The sequence below is a fragment of the Ammospiza nelsoni genome, chromosome 1 (assembly GCF_027579445.1).
Source record: "Ammospiza nelsoni isolate bAmmNel1 chromosome 1, bAmmNel1.pri, whole genome shotgun sequence".
Lineage (NCBI taxonomy): Eukaryota > Metazoa > Chordata > Aves > Passeriformes > Passerellidae > Ammospiza > Ammospiza nelsoni.
Window position 1 is genome coordinate 35522621 of NC_080633.1, and position 22372 is coordinate 35544992.

Sequence of the window (22372 nt, forward strand, 5' to 3'; positions counted from 1 at the left end):
TTTAGCTCATGTTCAGGGACCATTATTTTCTTTCCTGCATGAGAAAATATTTGGATTTTCTTTTCCTATTCAATCTTGATCTTTTTTGTTGGAGCTGTTTATATACAGAAATATGTTATGGTTTAGTAGCAATAGAGATGTCCAAGTTGGGACAGATTGTTGTTACCTTCTGGAGTCTATAGTGTTTTGTCTGGTGTATTGATTGCTGGCTGCTGGTCAGCTTGTTCAAGGTCACAGAAGATCACTCAAACCTGAGTTAGAAATGCCATTAGAAAAGATGGCTTAAAGCAGCTCTTTGAAAATTTGGTACAAGCAAGTAAGTAAACAATTGCTTTAAATTATTTGAACATAATTTGTCTTTAAAAATGGTAGAAATATCCTTGACTGAGTGGAAATCATAAGTGCTATGGTAACAATCACATCTGTGGAGCTTCCTGTGATTCTTTGCTGTGTGTTATCCTTCTGCAAAAGAATCATTATGCATTTTGCCTTCTCTGTAGGTTGCAGCATGCCATCAGAGCAGAGATGTGCAGCTTTGAACAGCAGTTAATAAAAGCATTCTTTGTGCTCTTTACTATTGTCTTTTATTATTTTGCATTCTTTCTAGGGGTGAAGAACATCCTACCTTCTCCCTGGCACTGTAAAATTTTCCACAGAATTATTTTGTTAGAAGATACTAAACACAATTTGGCACTTTATTATGATGATGGATTTAAACTGGCTTCTGTTATTTAGTTAAGTGGTGACAAGTTTATCACTTGAAGGCTTGGCTTTCTCCTCCAGAACAGTCCTCTTGGTGCCTTGCCTTCTCGGTGCTTCCTTCCCTCCTGAGAGCCCCACAGGGGTGGGCAGAGTGTTATTGTTGTTTTAGATGTGACTTTTACAGCCTGTTCAAGTCTGCTCCTTGCTTCTCCCCATCTCCTGAGAGCAGTCCATCCTGAGGAATTGGCTGGGCTGTGCTATCTTGGGGCCAGAAGAAACTCAAGATATTGTCATTCCTGGGTCAAGAAGATATATTTGCATATCCATTTCTTAAAGCCTTGAAAAATGCTTCTTGAGGATTCTTGACTGCCTCTACTTGTTTAGTTAATGTTAAATTATTTTTAACATTTTTCTAAGTTATCTCTTCTTTTTTAGCAGTTTAAGCCTCTTCTTGTCACATCTAGTCAACACAGAGACAACAAATCTATTTCCTCTGGAAAGCAGCCTTCTTTATACCTTTCTGCAACAGCCTCTCTCTATCTTCTGTTCTTTAGGCCAGTCTTTCTTCATGTCTTTTCACAGCTATTACATTCCTGCTCACTCCGTTTGTTTGCTCCAGACCTTCCTGAGATGTGGTGTCGAACCCACAGTCAGTATTCCATTTGGAGACTTTCTGAGTGGACATCACAAGGAGAGGATTGTTCTAAGGTGTCTTGTCAGCTGCATTCTTGAGTTTGTACCTCAGTATGGCATCCTGGGTTTGGCAGTTTTTGCTACAGACAGCATCCAGTGATTCAAGTTAATCTATTGATGTCTAGCGATGGCAGGATCCCTTTCTGCAGAGATCTGTCATTGGCCCTCTGGTGTTTTGAATGAATTTGACATCTTGCTCCCAGCACTTTCCTGGAGGCACTGTAATCCCTTGCTGTCTCGTGGCTAAATGTGCATCCTTCAAGTGGCCACGACGCTGGTGGCTCTGTGACTGACTGATAAAAGGAGATGCACACTTCCAAACCATTCCTGTCACCTTTCTCTCTGCACAGCTTCTGGCACATGGGCCGTGCAGGTGGAATGTGTTCTGAGGCCTTGGGCATTGCTGGTTTCATTCTGAGGAACGCCTTTGCTCCTCCATCACCACACAATCACAGTACAGGAATGTACTCAGGAAGTTACATGTGACAGTGACTGAAAATCTAAAGGAAGAAAACCATCTTTTCTTTTTGTAGGGGCATTGTAAGTTCCACAACTTGGCTGGGGACTAGAGATGTTGTATTGCTGCTATTCCTACTGACAAAATTTGCAACAGACTTTGTGGTGTGAAACATTTTACAAAACCCAGAGTTGTTTCTCTTTGAAAACACTGGTGCCAGAAAGCCTGATAAGGTAATAAAGAGAAAAATAGTTAAAAGGTAAAAGAAAAAACGATAACTATTTCCCTTCCAAAAGAATGTTTTCTCAAATTGCTTAAGAATCATTGGTGTGAAATAATTTGTCCTATTTGGAGAGAATTTTAGACATCCTAATTGATCTAAGGAGAATTTTTCTCCTTAAAAATGTGGAGGCAAAAAAAAAGGTTTTATAGGAGTAACGAAATACAGCATAGTTTTCCTTCATTCCATTTAATAGAGGCTTGCAATTTCCCTTAATCCATTTTGGTTGTTGATTGTAGGTATAAAGTTTGCAGTGGGCTTATGATAAATCTGCCAAAAGCTGAACAATACAGACAATAAACTCCTTTTCTTTACAGTCTTTTTTTTACTGGGCTTGTCTTGAAAGCTTCTCTTCCAACCCTTCTATTTCTCTTTATGTCAAACTGAGCTGAAAAACGTATTTATATCCAGTCGACCAGAGTTACTGAAAAATAATTAGGATTGTTCCAAACAGAAAATATATCAGATTAAACTTCCTTTGGGAAAATGCCTCACTGCTTGCGCTGAGTAAACACACCAACATCATTAACTCATGGATCTTGTTTCCCTGTTCTTTCTATATTTTGAAGAACAGAGAACCAGGTGCAGCCACCCACCTTATTGTTTCTTTCTGAAACAATATTTATATTCTCATCATGGATGTATTAAGGTAGTGGCTGAAATGAGTCCACAATGCTACACTGTGCTGTCCCTTCTGGCTTAGAGAATTGCTGTCCTAGGGGGATTTCTAAACTTTCATTCCAGCATTTCTAGATTTCAGCTCTGGCCACTGGATAAGGAAATACGTCTTGTGCAATGAAGCTGAAGAGAAATTAATTTTTTCTGAAATTAGGGTTATTTTATTTTCTGTGGTAGTACTTAGGCAGAAAGAATTCTTCAGGGTATCTTGAACTCTTCAGTGCAGTGTGTCTCGGATGTCAGGGCTTGCAATGAAAATCTGACACATCAGGGGAGCTCACCTCCTGCCTGCATGATTCCCATGTTTTGTGATGAGTTATTTTGCAGAGTGGTGTGGGATTTTAATACAATAATCTGTACATTACTGGAAATAGGTCATGCTAGGGCTAAACCATCCTGGCCAGAAGAGGAGCCACAAATCTCAGTGCATTGAAATTCAATAAACATTGAAATTATGTAAACATACTATATTGATTAGCTCAGATATCTAGTTCATTTTAAGAAGGCTTGTTTTCTTCTCAGTGTTGACATCAAATCCAAGTACAACCTTGAAGGATATGGTGTAACATGGTAAAAATTATGTAAAACTAGACTGTGAACAATAAGGGGTTTTTGGGGGTTGGGGAGAGGCAATCAGGTTTGGCAGGCTGGCAGTCAAGGCTGGAGTATGCAGAATCTCTCAAACACGAGCTTCCAAAGGCTTTTGTAGAGTGCCAGGAGAGCTGTGCAGGGTTTCATTTCTCTTTGAGCATGCATCAAGATTAAATGTCATTGAATGTTGCTAGCTTTGTAAGATTACTGGATTAGTAGTGATTTAGGTTGTTTTACCATACATCTTATTTCCTGATCAATGTGACAGGAGTTTTAAACAATTTTGGCATTCACTGGTTTTTCGCAATTTATACAACTATGAATTTCATTAGATTTTCAGCATATTCCCCATGGCTTCTGGAACAACAGCCAGAAATGCCTACTCTGGAAGAACATTTTTGGTTTGAAATTGGCAATAATGCCTTTTTTCAAGCCAAAAAATTATCATCTCACTTTTGAATTGAAAGCTGCCACATACTTTTAGTGGAGAGGGAGAAACCATGTAATTTATCTTCTGTATGGGGGAAGTAAAAGCAAGCTGTGATGCTCTTCAAGGCAAAATATGTTTTCCCTAGTGAAGAGCTGTAGTTTGCCTTATGCAATTTTCCTCATTTTTGTACTTTGTTTTTGTCTGTTAGCGTAAGGATCCATAAATTACTCAGACCCTCTGATCTCTCCCCTTGCTCCCTGTCTGGGGAGTTAAGCATTAGACACAACTGGTTGTCTAGGAAAGGTGGCTCTTTTTCCAGCAAGAAAATTGTCAGGACTGTACTGAAAGTGATGTAAGTGTTCTTGATGGGCATTATCTATGCAACAAAACCCTAAGAGTGTGTGTGTTCTCAGAATAGGGCTGATTGTTCTGAGCTCCTATCACAGGAAATAGTCACTTCCCCACCTGTGGATTTTCTGCTCTTTCTGCTGCTGAGAGTTCTTTCAGGTGGATCTGCTTGACTTTGTGTGTGCAAACCCATTTATAACAGGAGGGAGAAGCTAATCCCAACTGAATTTCAGTCACCTTTGCCTTCTGGAATATATAGAATTTCCCTTGAAGTTTTTACAGAGTCTGCAGTCAGCACAAAACAGACCTACTGGCTCCTTTGATATTTTTAAGCCTCTGCTTCATCGGTTGTGCAGGCTTTTGGTTTATTTCCAAGTTCAGTCCAATGTTCTGGTTTTGATGTAGAGATCCTGATGTTATTTTTGATATTTTATCTTGCTTTAACTTTGTTTCCTTGTGTTTGTTCCTAGTCATAAATTTGGTTAGGACAGAAATTGTTATTTCAGGGCAAAGGCTGCAGTAAGCACAAGAGGGGATTTTTAGATTCTGAGGCACCAGGATGGTCTGACAGATCAGGAGCTTCATTTCAGGAAATACTACGGTATCTTTCCTGTCTAAAGCCAAATACTGAAGTTGTGGTGATTTTAGACATGTGAATGCTAAAGGATGTTTTGGAATTAAGGTTTCTGTTCTATGGAACAGGAGGAAGAAGAGAGAAGTAGAGACACTTTGTGTGGATTTTCAGTAGAGCAAATCTTTTAGCTCATGAACAGCAGGAAAAGAGGAAATCACATTATCCAGGATGGTTCAGTTAGTTGCTAGTCAACGGATGAAAATTTCACAGAAAAGTTTGTATTTTTGCATAAATAGTGTCAGAAGGATGAAAAAAATGTGCCTTTCTTTGTTCAAGGAGTTATTTCCAGATTGCTTTTATACTTCATATTTTTATATTGTTACATATATGGGGGAACCTGTGCTTAAAGCTAATTTTGAAGGTGTGTCCAAGTAACTTTCCTTTTTCTGAGTGAAAGTGTTGGGGTTTGTTCTGCATATAAATGTAATCAAGGTAAATCAGTATTTTTTAATAGAAGCAGATTCTGACTACTAAATGAAACTCATGCTTTACTTCTTTTGTCTAAGTAGATTTCACTAATTTTCAGTGTACTGAGTAGCCTTTGTTTCCATGAAAGAGAAGATTGCATGTGGTGGTCTTACATAACCCAGCTTCTGATACCCAATTTTTAATTGAGTTGCCAGCTAAATCTATGCTTTCAAGGGTTATTAAGGTCTGTAAGGATGACAGGAAGGCTGCACAGTTCCAAGATAATACAGTCATATAATGCTGTTGAAGATGAACATATGAACAACCTCCTTTCAGAGGTAATACATCTTTTGTTGATATTATTTTTTTACTTAAAAATAGAAAGCTAAATTGAATTAATGCACTTTCTTCTCCAAGTTCCCGTATATGCACATAGAAACACAGCACCTGCACTTGGCAATTCCTTTGATTTTGCTCTCCCTTCAGTTCTGTGTATTCTTTTCTCTCTTATTCCTGCCCCTCAGAGCTCAGAAATGTTTGTATCAAGGTATTATTCCTGGGCAGGAGTTCCAAGGCTATGATACTGCTATTGTTAATGGCGTGCCAGAAAAGAAATGCCGAGCTGGGGAAGAAGCACAGTAAGGACTTGATTGAACTCCCATAGGGCTTCCATTGAAGATTCTCATTATCTTGTACAGACTTTTGTTCATCTTGTGCTGTGTTGTAGCCCTAGTGACTGCAGGGTAGAAAGTCAGCTGCTGCTCTTCTGTGCTTGGCGTGTAGAATCAAAAATGTGACACTTAGGCATTTGCTATTCAGAAAAAAAAAAAAGTAAAAAGAAAACCTTTGCCAATTTAAAGTTTTTATGAGCGAAATAATAAGAATTCATGAAAACATGAACAAGAGCACTTATTTCCAGTCAGAAAAATTGAAGGAAAATCATTAAATGAGTTTTATGCTAAAGAATGGAGCAGTCTTGAAACCACAGTTTGTCATACGCGTGTTAGCATATGTGAAGCAGTAATTCCACCGATTCTCCATCTTCATGGAGATATACAGAGCTCAGATAATCTTCTTCAATAATTTGGACACTTTACGTGTATGTTAGAGGAAGTTCTGTCTCTCTTCCTGATGAAAGCACAGCCTGAAGCTGCAGCCCGGCGAGATGGCACTATATTGGTATGCTCTGTGGCTGGCGAGGGAGCGGCTCTCCCTGCAGACACCCGGGTGCGGATGCGTTAATGATGCCCGGGCGTTAATGACGGTCGGGCGTTAATGATCCCTGGCCGGGCCGCGTTAATTGGGGCGCCCCGGGAGCGGCCCCGCGCCAAGGCTGGGCCGGCGGCGCCCCCTGCCGGCTGGATCGGGAATGGCACTGGGAATGGCGCTGGGAATGGCACCAGGAGCAGCACCGGGAATGGCGCTGGGAATGGCACTGGGAATGGCACCAGGAGCAGCACCGGGAATGGCGCTGGGAATGGCACTGGGAATGGCACCAGGAGCAGCACCGGGAATGGCACCAGGAGTGGCACTGGGAACGGCACCGGGAATGGCACCGGGAATGACACTGGGAGTGGCACCGGGAGCGGCACCAGGAGCGGCACTGGGAATGGCACCAAGAATGGCACCGGGAATGGCACCTGGAGGAGCACCGGGAATGGCAGCAGGAGCGGCACTGGGAATGGCACCAGGAATGGCAGCAGGAGTGGCACCGGGAATGGCACCAGGAATGGCACCAGGAGCGGCACCAGGAATGGTACCGGGAATGGCACCAGGAATGGCACTGGGAATGGCACCTGGAATGGCACTGGGAATGGCACCAGGAGCAGCACCGGGAATAGCAATAGGAGCAGCACCGGGAATGGCACCAAAAATGGCACCAGGAGCGGCACCGGGAATGGCACTGGGAATGGCACTGGAAATAGCACTAGGAGAGGCACCGGGAATGGCACCGAGAATGGCACCAAAAATGGCACCAGCAGCGGCACCGGGAATGGAACTGAGAATGGCACCGGGACTTGCCGTGCCATGCCTGCCCAAACCTCCTGGGTGGCAACCTGGCATCCCTGAGATGTGGTTCAAAGAGCTCTGAGATGATGGGCAGTCTTCCCGGCCACTTCCAGTGTACTTTGGGTCAGGCCCACAAAAGCTTGAGACTTCATGGAATTTAGGACTAGGTCTAAGTACATAAAACCCTGTTTTTTCCAAGGATTTTAAAATATTTTGTTTTGGGTCAGTTGCCATATAAAGGCAAAAAATGTATATAAATGTCTATATTATATGTAGTATATATACATTTTGCATATGTAATATAAATAATGTCTATACAAATGTATACAAAGTGTATATAACAAAAATCCATTATAAATACTAGATTGGCAAATCTGCAGTAAAATATTCTTTGTCTGTTTGGTCACATTTCATACAATTATGTGTAGCTCTATTTTTTGACCACTGATACGTTTTCCCTCCCAGAAATATATCAATAAAACCAGCTCTTCTGTTTTCATTTTTATGTTCTGTGTAGTCATGTTCCAGTCACAGTAGTGAGTCTGCAGAATATTGTGGCTTAGATGGATGCAGTAGTCCTCCTTATTAATCAAGACTAATTTATTTTTATGTAGTTTATTTAGAATTATGTTTTTAATACATTCTTTCTTTCTTTCAAAATTTAGGTGGAGAACAGACCAAAGTATTATGGAAGAGAGTAAGTGTTTTTCTCTTTTAACTCTCTGTTTAGTATATTCAAAAGTTGTTACACTATAACTAAGAAAAAAGGCACAAGGGAGGTCTAATAAAATATTTTATTTTACCTTTAACTGGGAACCACATACAGTGAAAGCCTAATAATATAGCTGTGTGACAGTCCATTGCTGCTGGTCACAATCCTTGGATTATGCTGTTGTGTGAGCCTGCATGTTTATTTTACTTCTCTCAGGAGAGTTTTGAGCAAAAAACATTGTCTGGGGTATTCCTTCCTTTTATTTTAGTAGTTGTTTAAACGTGCTAGTGGTTCTGCACTGGCCTGGCACGGGGAGAAGCAGCTCGTCTCTCTCTCACTGCCTTTTTGTGTATGTTCCTATGCTTTCACCACCCTACTGAGTTGTGGATGTGTATACTGCTGCTTGCGTAGCTGCTGCTCTCCCTGCTAAAGTTACCGTGTCCAAGATACCCAAAGAAGAGCAGTATTTTTCTTTGAAGAAAAATACCAAACCACCAGAGTGTAATTCCTTTGGGCTCAGTGCCATTTTTGCCAATAAATAACTAGGAAGGGGCTGTGTTGTGCATTAGCATGGAGATCTAGGCAGGTGAAAGGGAAAGGCACAGCCACTGCAGCAGCCACCCAGCCTTGGCATTTGGCCTTTGCTGGAGTAATATGCTGAGACCCCAGCCCTTATCACTAGCTGAATTACTTATGTTCTATTTTTCATTCCATCCCAGACATACCACATATGTTTAATGATCCTTCTCTACCACCAGAAACCTCAAGAACGAGTAGCTTTGCCCTTAATTACAGAAGTTTCATTTTTTAAATATCACCTTTGCCAATGAGGAATTCAGATCTAGCCACTAGAGTACAACAGAGCTGAAGACATCACACTTCCCACAGCAGGACTTGTAAAACCATTGCTGCAGCCTCTTATCCAGGAATGTGCCTGGGTTTGTGGGGCAGCAGGGCTGACAGGAACTGTAAGATGTCATCTTGGTTAACCTGCCCAGGCAAGATCACCCTAGTTATTATCATTCTGAAGGGAGATTTCAGAAGTACTGAGACAGTCCTATAAAAGCAGCTGACTCAGTACTCAGAAGTACTTGGAAAGAGAAAGAGCAATTTCTAGGGAAACTGAAAAAGCCATCATTACATTACTGTATAAACCTGTGATGTGGCTGCACTTCAGGTAGTGCACATATTTCTGGTCCCTCTCTACTCTTTACTCCTCCACCCTTCTCTCAAAGGTTATGGGAGAAGAGAAAGGTGCTGCCAGGGGCAGCAATGGTGGAGTGAATGGATGCAGCTCCTGCCACGGGAGGTCACCTCAGTGGTGCCCAAGAAGGGAACATGCACGGTACCTCTTGCAAGTTCACTGCCAGAGGCAGCTGCAGAGGCCAAAAGCACCGAGATCTAAAAGGGTTTACAAGTGAGATTCTCAAATGTGAAGGGTAAGGTCACAAGTGATCAGACACAATTGTGTCTAAAGCAGTGATGGATAGGCAGGGATGAGAAGTGAAAGAAATATGTCACTGCGTCCTGAACTCTTTCTGTAAGCATTTCTTGTCAGCTGCTGTCAGAAGCAGGCATTAGTTCAGGGGATCTTGTACCCAAGCTCTTTTCATGCTCTTATAAAAATGTACTAAAAATATCCATAGGAAAGCCCAGTGCTTACCACTCATGGTTAAAGAAATTTCACAGGTGTCCCAAGCATCACATCCAACTGATTTCTTAATTAATCACAGATATTTTGTCCTAATATATCTGCTGTATTTTGTGGGGAATACCTTATGCTTATTATTTTTTACTAAAATTATGAATTGCCCTGAGTTTACTGGTTAAAATCATGTTTCAGTTAGGTCATTTAGAGGATGTTTTCCCCCACCTGTACAGAGAGAAAAGATTAATCAATTCACATTACCTTTAACATAAAGTCACACTGGAAAGGTCATCTAAACCTAATATTTTCAACATGTATTAGTTGTGAAAAGACAACGTAAAGAGAACGGAACAATTGCATTTGCATCCAACGTGTTTTTCTTCTCTTTCACTGCCAAGCCAGAGGCAGTGTTAGGAATGTGCCACTTCATATGTATTGTCAGAAAAGAGAAAATGCTGAAGGCCAGTACATTTTAGTGCCTTTTTTTAGACAGCAGCAAAAATAGAAACTTTCAAAACCTCTGAAGAGACCCTCAGAGACTTATCAGCTAGCAAAATGTGCGTAGGAGTTAAGACTCAAACTGCTGTCAAGACTGAATTTGTACTTATGGAGAGATCACTGCTAAATATTGGTTTTCATAAGGTTAATTGTGCATCCTAGGCCCTCTTTCTTTCTTAAAATAGCAATGACAAAAGAATCAGAGAAGTATTGCTTTTTTCCAGCACTGAATGAGGAGCTCCTTGACATGAAGAAAACAATGTTTTTCTCAAGACTTCTCTGTACCTTCTTCTACTTTAATGTATGCAGAATAGAATTTCGAATAATTGTTTCCATTTTTGTCTCTGTTTTCCTTACAAATTTGAGGAAGCAATATAATATTAAAATGAAGCAAATTGATTATCAGAAGACCTATGATTTTAATTATACTTAAATATTTATGTATATAAATACCTACCTTTAAATAACTACATATTAAAATGCAATAATTCATTTTTTTAAGTGCCTTTTTGCCTAGTTTTCAATTCTGTTGTAAGGCCACTAGAAAGGAAACAAGGAGGAAGGTCATAGACTGGTAAAAGAGAAAAGTTGTGAAAAGACTGGGCATTTACAGAAAATAATTTTTGGGTGCAGCTGAATTTATCCTGGCTGAAAGAGAATTACAGTGTAATTTTTGTGTCTGTGCTGAACTTGTCCAGGCCAGGTAACCATCCTGCTCCTTGGACGCTACCCTGATGGCTTAGACCACGGTGCTCGAGAGTGCTGGAGTTTTCAGATGTTTTCTGGGGTGGAGAAGGGTGTTTTTCTGGTTGGATTATTCTGTAAGTCACTGCAATATCTCCCCTCAGGTTTCACGGGATCATTTCTCGGGAGCAAGCAGATGAAATACTTGCTGGTGTAGAAGGAGCGTATATTCTTAGAGAAAGCCAGCGGCAACCCGGCTGCTACACCCTTGCTCTCAGGTAAATGCTAGTTTAGTAGAGGCCTATGGTTCCAATGTAACTGTGCTTAATGGAGGGGATTATATTGGTCCCTTTTTCAGTGAAGTCTGTCTCCACCATTACCTGAAACACTGTGTGACACCAGAGTGCTTTTACACCCTCTTCTCAGCACTTTGACCATCACAGTACTGCAGCAACCCAGTCTCTCCTTCAGCACCTGCCTAGGAAGTCCTTTTTCAAAAGCAGTGCCCATTTTCAGGGTTTTGTTTTTTTTTTTTTTTTAACATAGATTTAAGTTTTGTAAAGATGAATCTTGTCCTCCAAGACTCTATAAAAGATGGGAGTGAATACAGAATAGGAATGCATCCCAGTAGAGGACACAGCCAGGCTGTCCTTTGAGCTCAGTGTTGTGTACAAACATCAACAACTATCTGTGATAATAACCCCAAATAAAGCTGGAAAATCATGACATCCAGAAGCTGAAAACTGGCAGTTTTCTTCCCCAGTAGGAGCTCAAGTTTTTTGTAGGAATACATTGTGAATCATTGGATGGTGCTGCTCAAAGCAGAAGTCTGCTATTCAACTGAACAAAAAATGCAGGGGGAGCCCAAGCTGCAAACTCACTGCCCCTCACAGGTGCCTTTCCTGCCTTAGCTGTGTCATTCAAAACCTGCCCACTCAGGTCTTAAAGACATTGTGTATTAGCAAGAGAACAGATATTCAGTTAGATGAAACAAACTCCTTGACAATATTTTGCAATTTTTATAGCATTATTATTCCTGTGAGATATACACAAACTACAAGTCTGCATTTTTACCCTTCTGCTAGTAAGACAGAAAGAAAAATCCTTTGAGGAGTTAGCCCAAGTAGCTGTGATACAGTGCTGAAATCATGCTTAGAATTTGTATTGATGTGCAGATGGTAAAGCTGGAAAAGCTGGTGAGTCATGCCAACTAAAAAGTGGTGTAAATTAAAATCAATTTGTGTCAGCTGAAAAAGAACAAACACGTTTTTTTTTAGTTTTGGAGGAGATTTCAAAATGAAGAATAAAAAAAATAATAAAGTATAAGAATTATGGCAAAATGCCTATTGTTTTGATGAAACAACATTTTCTAACTCCATCTGGATAATTATTTGTAGAATCAAAAACTGAATTTAATTATAAATTGGGATTTTATATGAAAAATCTGGGTGAAACATAAAAGGCTTAAACCATGTGATTTGAAGTCCCAACAAAATTTGCAGACATGCAGTTTTGATGCAATGTAAGGACCATTTAACTCAATAGTGTATCTTTGAATGCTTTAATCAGTGATGGGATTCCAACCTGTGTCACAAACGGAATGTGCTACTACACACCTGGATTATTAAAACACTTAAAAAATTCCAATGGGTTACACCTGCTGTAAATAGGGCTAGAGTTTTCCCACAGAACTTTGTATATTTAATTCGGCCCTGAATTAGGAGCTTGGCCTCCCTGGCTTCCTGACAGAGCCTGATTCAGACCCTTAAGATTTTGATTACTTGGTAGATGTCCATCTCTTCATTTACTGTAAATATGCCCATATGTGGTTAAGCACCTGCTTTCTGCATCTCAAAAATGCTTCATGATGGAAGAGCCTTCACTGAATTCTCTCTTTCTTTCTTCTCTCCCTCTTTTATTTTCTGGTTTTTGCAGATTTGGTAATCAGACTTTAAACTACAGGTTGTTCTACGATGGGAAGCACTTCGTTGGGGAGAAGAGATTTGAATCAATCCATGATCTGGTTACAGATGGCTTGATAACATTGTACATAGAAACAAAGGCTTCTGAGTATATTTCCAAAATGACAACAAACCCCATATATGAGCACATTGGATATGCCACTTTGCTTAGAGAAAAAGTGTCCCGGAGGCTGAGCAGAACAAAAAATGAATCAAGAAAAGCAAGTGTAACAAGTGAAGAAAATACTCCTGTTGAAAAGGTAAGTATTCTGTTTAAAATTTTTTTAATTAATAGCAGTCTTTCTATCAAACCTGAGAAGAAAAAGTTTCTCAGAGGACCTGTTTCTATTTTCCTGTACTTTAATAAGTATTGCTATCCCCCTGCAAAGTTAATATGACCTTGGGTCCCAACTAATATTTGACTGGAGCTTATGATAAAAACTTTCTAATAAGTACCAAATGTAAATGCTTTCACCATGGAAATATATGGGTATATACCATTTGCCTTAGGAGCTGCATCTCAGTTGGTCACAGGTTATATTTGTCCATATATATACTCAAGCATTTTCCACAGCAGGGTTATGAATCCCGTTCCCACCGACCCTTCACCACAGCTCAAGTTGGTTATCTTTCTGCACGGGGTTGAAAGCTCCTCTTCTCTGACAAGCCTTTGGTGGATGGGTCTCAAATTGGGATACTGTGTGTTTTCTTTCCTTCTCATGGATCTGAAATTGGGATGTTGCCTGTTTGCCTCCTTTCTTCTCTCTCTTCTCATTTGAAGCGGGCTTTGCTTGATCTCCTTCTCTTATATACGCTCGTATCCCAAAACGTTGTATGGACTAGGACTTACATGATGATAAACTGAGAATTTTGTGCAGTTAGCAGCCATCTGAAGATTTAAAATTAGAAATTATTTTACATATGAGAAACAGCCTTGTAAGCAGTGACATGTGGATATTTTCATTTCCCAGGTGGTATGGCAGCAAGAGCTGTCAAACAAAACTTTGTTTTTGAGTCTGGTCCTTGAGCTGAATTGACTTCCTGACATTTGTTAAGCATACTTCTGCAGAGTGACTTGATTTTAGTGTTCAGTGTGCTGGCCAGCTAGTTGGAAACTAGAGCCAGTTTTTATTTGGAAAGCAGTGAGTGAATTTCCTGTCATATAGTCATAGCGAGTATAGAAGAGATCAACTTTTTTATATGTATCCTCGTATCTCAAGGGCATTTCTCGCAGGATCATCCATTGGGTTCACGTATCCCCATTGGCTGATTATTTACTGGTTTGGATTTCTCAGTAATAATAATTGCTTGAGTAACTGACCTGACATGTAAACCTATTCATCCTCTATAACAAATCAATTCCATTGACAATGACATTTTTTAGGGAAGGCATACTGATACAGGGAAAGCCTTTGGAGAAGGGCATAACAAGTCCTCCATTCACATTTTATTTCAAAATAAATCCACTGGTGATGGCAGGTTTTGGTTCAGTTGAATGGTGTTGTAATACCCAAAAGGAATAAATGCCATTGAGATACTCGTTCAGTTGATTTCTGTGATTGGACACTGGGTGATTTTAAATGCTGTGACAGTCATAAAAAAGGAAATTTTTACTTTATTTGAAGCACAATAAGAAGTAGACACAGTGCACTGTGACAGATTTTTTGGTGTAGGTGTTTCTGTGTAAGTAAGGGAATGGTCCAGAGGGTCGTCTGGAACTGGGTCATTACTGGGATGATTGCAAATATTATTGCATGCATGTAGTGTAATAAAGCAGTCATGGCAATTGAAAACCATGCTACATTCTCTAGGAAATCAGAAGAATTTGATCTGTACAAGGAAAAGTACAGTTTCAAAATTGTGTTTAGTTTTACTTACAGTCTTTGCAGTTTAGGAGCAAGACTTCTGTTATTCTCCAAGTGTTCTCAAAGGCTTTAGAGGGGTTTGCTCTAGTACCAAATATTCCATAACAGATTATGTTTTGTGTTGTGCTTGCCATCCTTCAGGTTGGGCAGTTTTAAGTAGGCATTGCAAAAACCCTTTTAGACCAGCAGAAGGCAAACCCTTGTGGAAGGGATCCCTGGCCTCTCGCCTTCACCACTGCCTTTTTATTGATGTATGGTTTTCTGCAGCTACACAATAGGTGACACTAGCAAACAACTCCAGATTAAAACTGACTCAGCCAGGAGAAAAAATAAGTGAATTTTCTGCCACATCTGCTACCTGATCTACTTCATATGAATATAAATGCAGCACAAGACTCTTCCCTGATAATAGCTCAAAAAAATATTTTATTGGCTTAATGTGAGAAAGTGCTGCATTCTTAGTTCCAAGTACCTGTGCTTAAAAATGTTTGGAGTTGATGTAATGCACTGGCAATAGTGAAAACACACCTCTGGACCTCATTAATGATTGTGTTAGGTCCTCTTTTGTATTGCTGCTAAATGAGATGTGTTTAGAGGATTATTTGTCTCTGAGGTGTTTCTAATGTGAAAGACAGGTCCTTGGCCTACAAGGACTTGTGCTCATCTAGATTTCTGTACGTGCAGGCAGGAGCAGCCTGCAAGGCTGGGCTCTGTGGCTGTGCTGTCGTGTAAAAATAGCTGGCTTCAGCTAAGCAACTACACTGTTGGCAACCCTCTCTGCCTTCCTCCCACAGAGGGGAAAAGCAGAAGGAGGAAGAGCAGCTGTTTCTATCATATTTTACTTGCCAGGAGGAATAGGAGCAATCACAGCTATAAGAGGAGTGGGCCTAAATAGACAAGGGGATCTGCTCAGGCTGAAGACCTGGTGTAGCAGCTGAAGCCTTGATATTGATGATTAGGACTCCCAGTGGGCTTCTCTACCAGTAGCAGTAGTTTTCTATCATCTCATGCAAATCTGTGGGGGAAAAAAAGGATTACATCAACTAAAATATTATCAACTTTAAAAAAAAGCTCACAGAAGTCTGTATGATGAAGCCTACCATGGCTGCTTTTGATCCAAATGCTCCCGGGGGAAGTCATGAGAGGTTTGGTAGCAGAGACTCATCGGTAATCTTCCATTTTCTTACTCACAGTAGCCTCAGATAAAATATGGACCAGGCATTGGAATAAACTGGTGAATTATCAAGCCATTGTCAGTACTAACAAATGAGGATAAAACAGGGATAAAAAGAATTTCATGTTTGTTTTTATAGAAACTTTAGAAATCCTCTAAAATAGAAGAATATTACAGGAAAGTGGTAGTTCAGTGAGAGTTCTATCAGACATTTTGCTTGGGGCTGATGTACAGCATTTTAAACAAAGGCCATGATTTTCCCACAAATCGCAACTTTCACCCACTTCAGTAACTCCAGTAAATTTCAGAAACCTAGAACTAAGATAATGAATATTCAGTATGGCGTTTTTCTGCAAAGTAAATTCTTTGCTGATTGTGTGAAAAATCATTCATGTTTTTTTCCTCTGGCCAGCCGAACAGGCAAAATATTAAAAGATACGATGATTGGGCTGTTTCATTTGAAAATGCTGTCTAGAGTGTTTTGAATGATCCAGAAATGATGGGGGGAAGCCAGACATGCAGGACAGAAATTTCCATTATTTCTCAAGAGGAGGATGAGAATTCAGTGCTCCAAGGTTAAGCACCATCACTCTCTTCTAAGAAATTAGGCTCTTTACAAGTGAGATTTTGTTTCATACTGAAGCTAATTCCAGAGTGTGAAAGTGCAGCTGAAGGCATTCATCTCCTCCGTGGGTTTGTTAACACCGTCCAGGGAGTCTGTCTGTTCTGTCACCTCCCAGGATGGCAGCAGGGGTTATTCAGTGTCACCACAGTGCCACCCTTCCGTGGGGTGGGTTGGCAGAGGGGGGCCACCAAGGCACAGGCTGGCAGGAGAAGCCAGCACTCGGATGAGATGCCTTGGTACTGCCTGGGGTTCTTGTCTGTTCCCATAATGATAATTTCTTTGAGGTTGTAATTAGTGGAGTCATGCCCATTCCAGAAGGGGATGTGATAATTGGGCTGGATTAAGCTGTTGTTATTCATGCTTTTTTTATACAACATTTTTTTATATCAGGCCTAAGAAAAATTTATGCTCTAAGATACTTAATGCTGGTGTTTCATCCAAAAGTTATTCCTGTCTGATTTTGAAGAGGTGCTTGATTTGTGGACACAAATTCCAAATTTAAGCCTGAATAGTGTAACAGATCTTTAATCTGAAAGGAACTGCAATGATTTTTAGGAATGAAGTGTTGTGAGGGGAACAGCATGCTGCAAATTCTTTCTTAGCAGGGCAGGCGATTGTCATTTTAACAAGATCCAGGTTCAACAAGGATTTTGGATAGAGTTTTTTATGCCAGAAAATTTGGTGATCACATGTTGTCTTTTTAGAGTTGTGAGTTAAGCTTGGGAAAGTTGTGATCACCTGCTTTATGTTTGCTCTGCTTATGGAATGCTGTACTTGGGGCAAATGAAAACATACCAGAGAATGTAGGGCAAATAAGTACCTGGTACTGGTGCAGCCTGTAATTAATTACCAGTAGTTCAAGTTAATGGTGAATGTAGGAGAAATGTAACCTGCTGTAAGCAATTAATCTTCACATATAGGAGTGAAAAAAATTGCAGTAATCTGTCAGTAAAATATGTATTTCTGAAACATTTATTGCTATTGCATTTCCCTGCAAATGCTACCCTTACTGAGTCAGCAGTCTTTGTGCCACAGACAGGGAGAAAATAATACCCCTTTCTAATCCCACCTCAGCAAGTGTAATTTGGAAAATATATTTGAAGAATTGAAATATGGGAGGTAAATACAAGCTGTAGTTTCATTAATGCTCTGATCAGGTAAAAGCTGTCCCAGTTGCTGATGGAGAAGCCATCCTGGTTCCCTGCTCTTGCAGTTCCCATCCCATTCCTGAACCACCCTGTCCCTGGGTGAGACCTGGATGCTGTGACACAGTGCCCTGTGTCAGACAAAGGCTGCGCCCCACAACTTGTTTCTTTGCTGTGCTGGTCTGATGAGAAGAGCAGGCTGGAGTTAAAGAAAACCCTTGGCAGCATTTGAGCTTAAAGTGTTTGCAAAAAGAATGATCTTAACCTATCTGAAAGAGGACAAACTGTTGTAAGTGCAGTAAAGATTAAGGAAGGCTTTTTCCAGTGCCAGGTCTCTGCTTGCTTGGGTCCTGGCAAAGCTCCCATCACCTTCTCTCCTGGTCGGATCTGGCTCAGTCGGTTCAAACATACCGGTTGTACATGAAATATGAGTTTGCTTGCAGCCTGGGCTGCGCTGCTTGTTCCCTCTCTGGCTCCAAGTACATGCCAGAAGCAGCATGAGGCATTTAGCAGTGATGGCCTGTACAGAGCAGGGCAGAGTTTGAGCTAAACCAAGAGCGAGCTGTTCCTGCTTAACAGCAGGACAGTGCAGAAAACTCTGTGTTGCTGTTTGACATGGCAACCTCTCTGTCTGTGTTTGGGTGGAACTCATCACTAGACATTGAAGTGCAAATGACAGAGCCCACAGTTAATATTGCAGCTAGAACTAAAGAGCTGAAATGATTCGCATATTATGAAGTCTGGGAGGCTGTAGATTTCTGTGGCAGAAAATAGCGCACAAGTAATAGACAGATAAGAAAGCTATTCCTATTAGGGCAAAGGTGACAGAAAAGGAAGAATAACTTTGCTAGAAGTTGATATTGCTGTCCTCATTAGTCATGCTGCTCACACAGTTTCCCATAGAAGAAAATGCAAGACTTCCAGGAAGGACTATTTTCCAACATCCCTTAACTGGAGATGTAATCTGGTTATAGAACTAAATTTTTAAGGGCATTGCTGTTTTTCTTACATCGAAAGTGTACAAGAGGCAGTCAATTTTAAGACAACATATGATTTGGTTCAATTTTTGTAGATATTTGACACTTTTCAATTGTTATTCACACCACATCTCTTTCTCAAGGCTTTTTAGCCTCATCTTGCAGCTCCATTTTTGTCTCTTTATTGAATTTTCTACAGGTACTGCTATTAGCCAACAATAAAGAAATCTTTTCAGTCTTTCATTTATTCATTATTCTTCCCATTCTGCAGCTCCTCTAAACCTCTAATGATCCTATTACAGGTTTCTAGACAGTGTTTAATTCTCTACTGGGATGTCTATCCAGATGTTGAGCATTTCCCTCCACAGGAGGGCTGCAGGGTACAGTGCTGCCCCAGCAGCAGATCCTGGGGTTAAGAAGGTAGGGAGCAGAAGCATCTGTTCCTGCAGGCTCTGGGCTGAAAAGGCACCGATAATTTGGTGTGGTGTATTTTACATTGCCCTCAGCTCCCTTGTTTTTGCAGCATGCTTGGTCAGAAAAGATTAAAGTGCTCAGTTCTACATGGATGTTAACAGCCCACCATTGTCTTTTATTAGTGGTTACAGTCACACTCCTGTATGCATGGCCACAGAATTCACAAGGGACTTCTCCCTGGCAGAACTGATTTTTCCCAGAAGATGCTCAGACAGCACACTGATAAAAAGCAACATAAATCCTGTACACAAAGGGGGCCTTTATCTGCAGGGTTAAGTAATACATGCAATGATAAAAGGTGTGTGGCATTTTTGCTGCTAGAAGCAACAAACTAATACATCAAAATGACTTTGGGAGTAATGAATTCCTTTCATCAGTCACTCAGGCTTGTCCTGCAAGAGTAACATTCTACACACAGGTTACCACACGTACGTACTTAATTGTAGCGTGCCTTGACACGAGTACTTAACTACATAGCTGACTCTCTTTAAATAACTGTTAGCAATTCAGGAGTGATTCCATCCAGAATACTCGTTGGTATTATAGCACAGCAAGGAGGAGTTTATATCAATACAGTAGGTCTACCAGCATATATTTTTTAATAATTTTTTATTTCAAATTACAAACAGCATCATACCAAAATTATATTCAGCTGATAATTTTCTTTTGCCCTTCAGTGTTGGCATTCTTTTGTATTTTCCAGCTGTGTCTCAGCAGCTTTTTGTTTATTTAGTACATCATAAATATAAAATAGACACTATATAAGAAATAAAAATTAAAAAGCTGCCAAAGTAAAATTGTGGAAAGCTTCTGCTTCAATTCCTTCCCTCTGGCTGTCTATGTTTAGGGAGAATAGACAGTAGTTGACTGTGGAACTGCTAACTATTTAGACTGATTAAAGAAGGATTTTTGAAAGGAATAATTCTTATCAATTATACCAGTAGTGTAAATTAAGGGAATCGAGAGAAAGAGAGGTTCCATAGCCAAGTATTTGCTTACATTGCTTCTCTGAACTGTCAACATCTCTCCAGGTTCCTGGTTTATGTTATTACTGTCAGCTTAGAATTCATGACTTTTGCCTCAAGCAGAATAAGTGATATGATTATGCCTGAAGAGAACTTGTAAGTTGGATACAATACTGACTTACAGAAATGACATGATGCAATGGGTATAATCTGATCCATATGCTGCTGAATTAAGGGGAAGACCCCCAAGGATTTCACTGAGTCTTGGAGCAGTTCAGGGCGTTGCTAAGCATATGGAGCAAAGGTAAATATCCAGTTTGATACCATCATGGTGTTTTCCAATCCAGTATTTTAGAAAGACAGCCAAATGGAAACAATGTGAACATCACAATTAGGTTGAAATTTTCTCAGATGAGAATTTCAGTTTAGTGCTAAAAATTATTCAGGACACCAGAAGTGCTTATAGTACTCCTAAGGCAAACGCCACTTGTCTCTTCAAGTACAGTTCTGTCTATCTGCAGGTAGGCTCTATCAAATTCATAAATTGATCCTTTTCTCTGGAGTATGTTCCTCTTATGATCTTATTAATAATTCTACTAAAGCTAAATGTTTGTTGCATAAAAACCATGCTTAGTTTGATGTACTAAAAATAAAAAGCTTACATGAGTATATTTTCTTGGCTTTTATACTCTTTACACAGTTTGATGGCATTCAATTTATATAAACAAACTTCTGCAGGGATTGGGATGGAGCCTTTAGCATAAACATTTCATTTGTCTAGCCACTGGAAAATGAAAAGGCATTTTTTAAATAAAAATCTATACTTAATTATCTTGTAGGAATAGGCACTAAAATTTTACAAGCGCCTTTAAACTGCAATGTTTTGATATTGGAAGACAAGTGTTCAACTTCTTAAATATAAGAAAGAGATTAATTTCTGGTAGTGGAGGACTCAGAATTAGTGTTAAAAAGAGAGTATTTAGGTTGTGAGTAGTAATTTTCCTTTATATTTTGATTAGAAAAAAAGTATTTTAAGCGATGTGCGTGTCTAGGTCATACATTGGCTTGGTTAATTATAAGGCAAAAAATAACCTGTCCTCTGTGTTCATGCTGAATATGACAAGAAATGATAGGACTGAAATACAGTGATAAGCATTGCAGGTTAGCTATTAAGGGCGAAAAGAAAGAATAATGAAATGCTGGGCTAGAGCGCCTGAGGGAGTGACAAAATCTCCCTCATCAGAAGGCATAGAAACATATTAGAAAACATCTGGCAGAAATGGCACAGATAGCATGGGTACCTGAGGCAGGCAGGAGAAAAACATCTCACAGTACCCTCTAATCCTATTTCTCTATGGTTTTCTATGTCTGAAAATATATTATGTAGGCTCTGGTTCATCTTGGCTAGATGAAGACAATGTACTAAAGTAGGACCAGTTATTTGATTCCTCCCCCTGGGACAAGGGGACATTCAGCCTTCAGTTCAGAATTGCCACTGCACCAGTGAGGCGCTAACTGCAGCCACAATCCTGGTGTCCTCTCTCATCTGGTCTCTCACCGCAGAGACACAGGTTAGCAGCCTGCATCCACATCCTGCAGCTGGGATACCGGGAATCCAGGTGCAGGTATCTCCCTGGTCACCTTTAGGCTGGCTCAGCAGCAGAAAGTTGGGCACAGTCTCAGTTAACAGAGCTTGATGGCTCTGCCAGGCAGGGGAAGGCAGCAGCCTGGCCAGGAGACAGCTGGTAGTGGGCACAGTGCTGTTGACTGCTCTTAGCTGAGGTTGGACTCCAAAGTTCAGGAACCAGTTATAAAAACTGCTCATATTTGGAAAAGAGGACGCTGTGGAGTGACAAGTACAAATGGTAACAGTGGGCTCTTCCTTTTAATGCATTCCCAGCCCTGGAGATCAGTGGGACTGCACACAGTCGTCAGCATGGTTATAAAGAAGGAATGCTGCCAGTTAGACTTGATTGCCTTTTTGGTAGATTTACAAAAGTACCAAGTGAAAAGAATGCAGCAGATGCAGAATAATTGGATTTTTAGTAAAGTAGTACAATCTCTCATGAAACTGCACTCTTGACATTAATTCAAATTTGGTTGGCTCATGAACATAGTTACACAGACCAAAAATAGGTAGAGGAATTTCAAGCAGAGAACAGAGATAGACAGCAACTTGATGAGCTGGGGGAAAGTGGCTGATGAAGTACTGCAGGAACAGGAGTTTGATTTAAGATTTTTATTGATCTGGAAAAAGTGCAAACAAGACATTACCAAAAACTCAGGACAGTTTGAACTATGATGTCACTCAGTACAGGAATTTAATCCCTAGGAGCATAATGAGCATCCATGACAGAAGCATCAAGAGAACCTCATTAGGATTTGTAAGAGGAGAATTTGGTGGTTTTTAAGT

The 22372-nt window shown here is 40.3% G+C and overlaps 1 protein-coding gene across 1 annotated transcript in view; it reads left to right on the plus strand.

Moving 5' to 3' along the window:
• CHN2 (chimerin 2) overlaps nucleotides 1–22372 on the plus strand; it is a 159106-nt gene that overhangs the window by 81812 nt on the left and 54922 nt on the right. The window contains exons 4-6 of the mRNA XM_059487955.1: nucleotides 7897–7928; nucleotides 10938–11051; nucleotides 12709–12994. Coding sequence (XP_059343938.1) covers nucleotides 7897–7928; nucleotides 10938–11051; nucleotides 12709–12994 — 432 coding nt within the window. The remainder of the gene's footprint in view (nucleotides 1–7896; nucleotides 7929–10937; nucleotides 11052–12708; nucleotides 12995–22372) is intronic.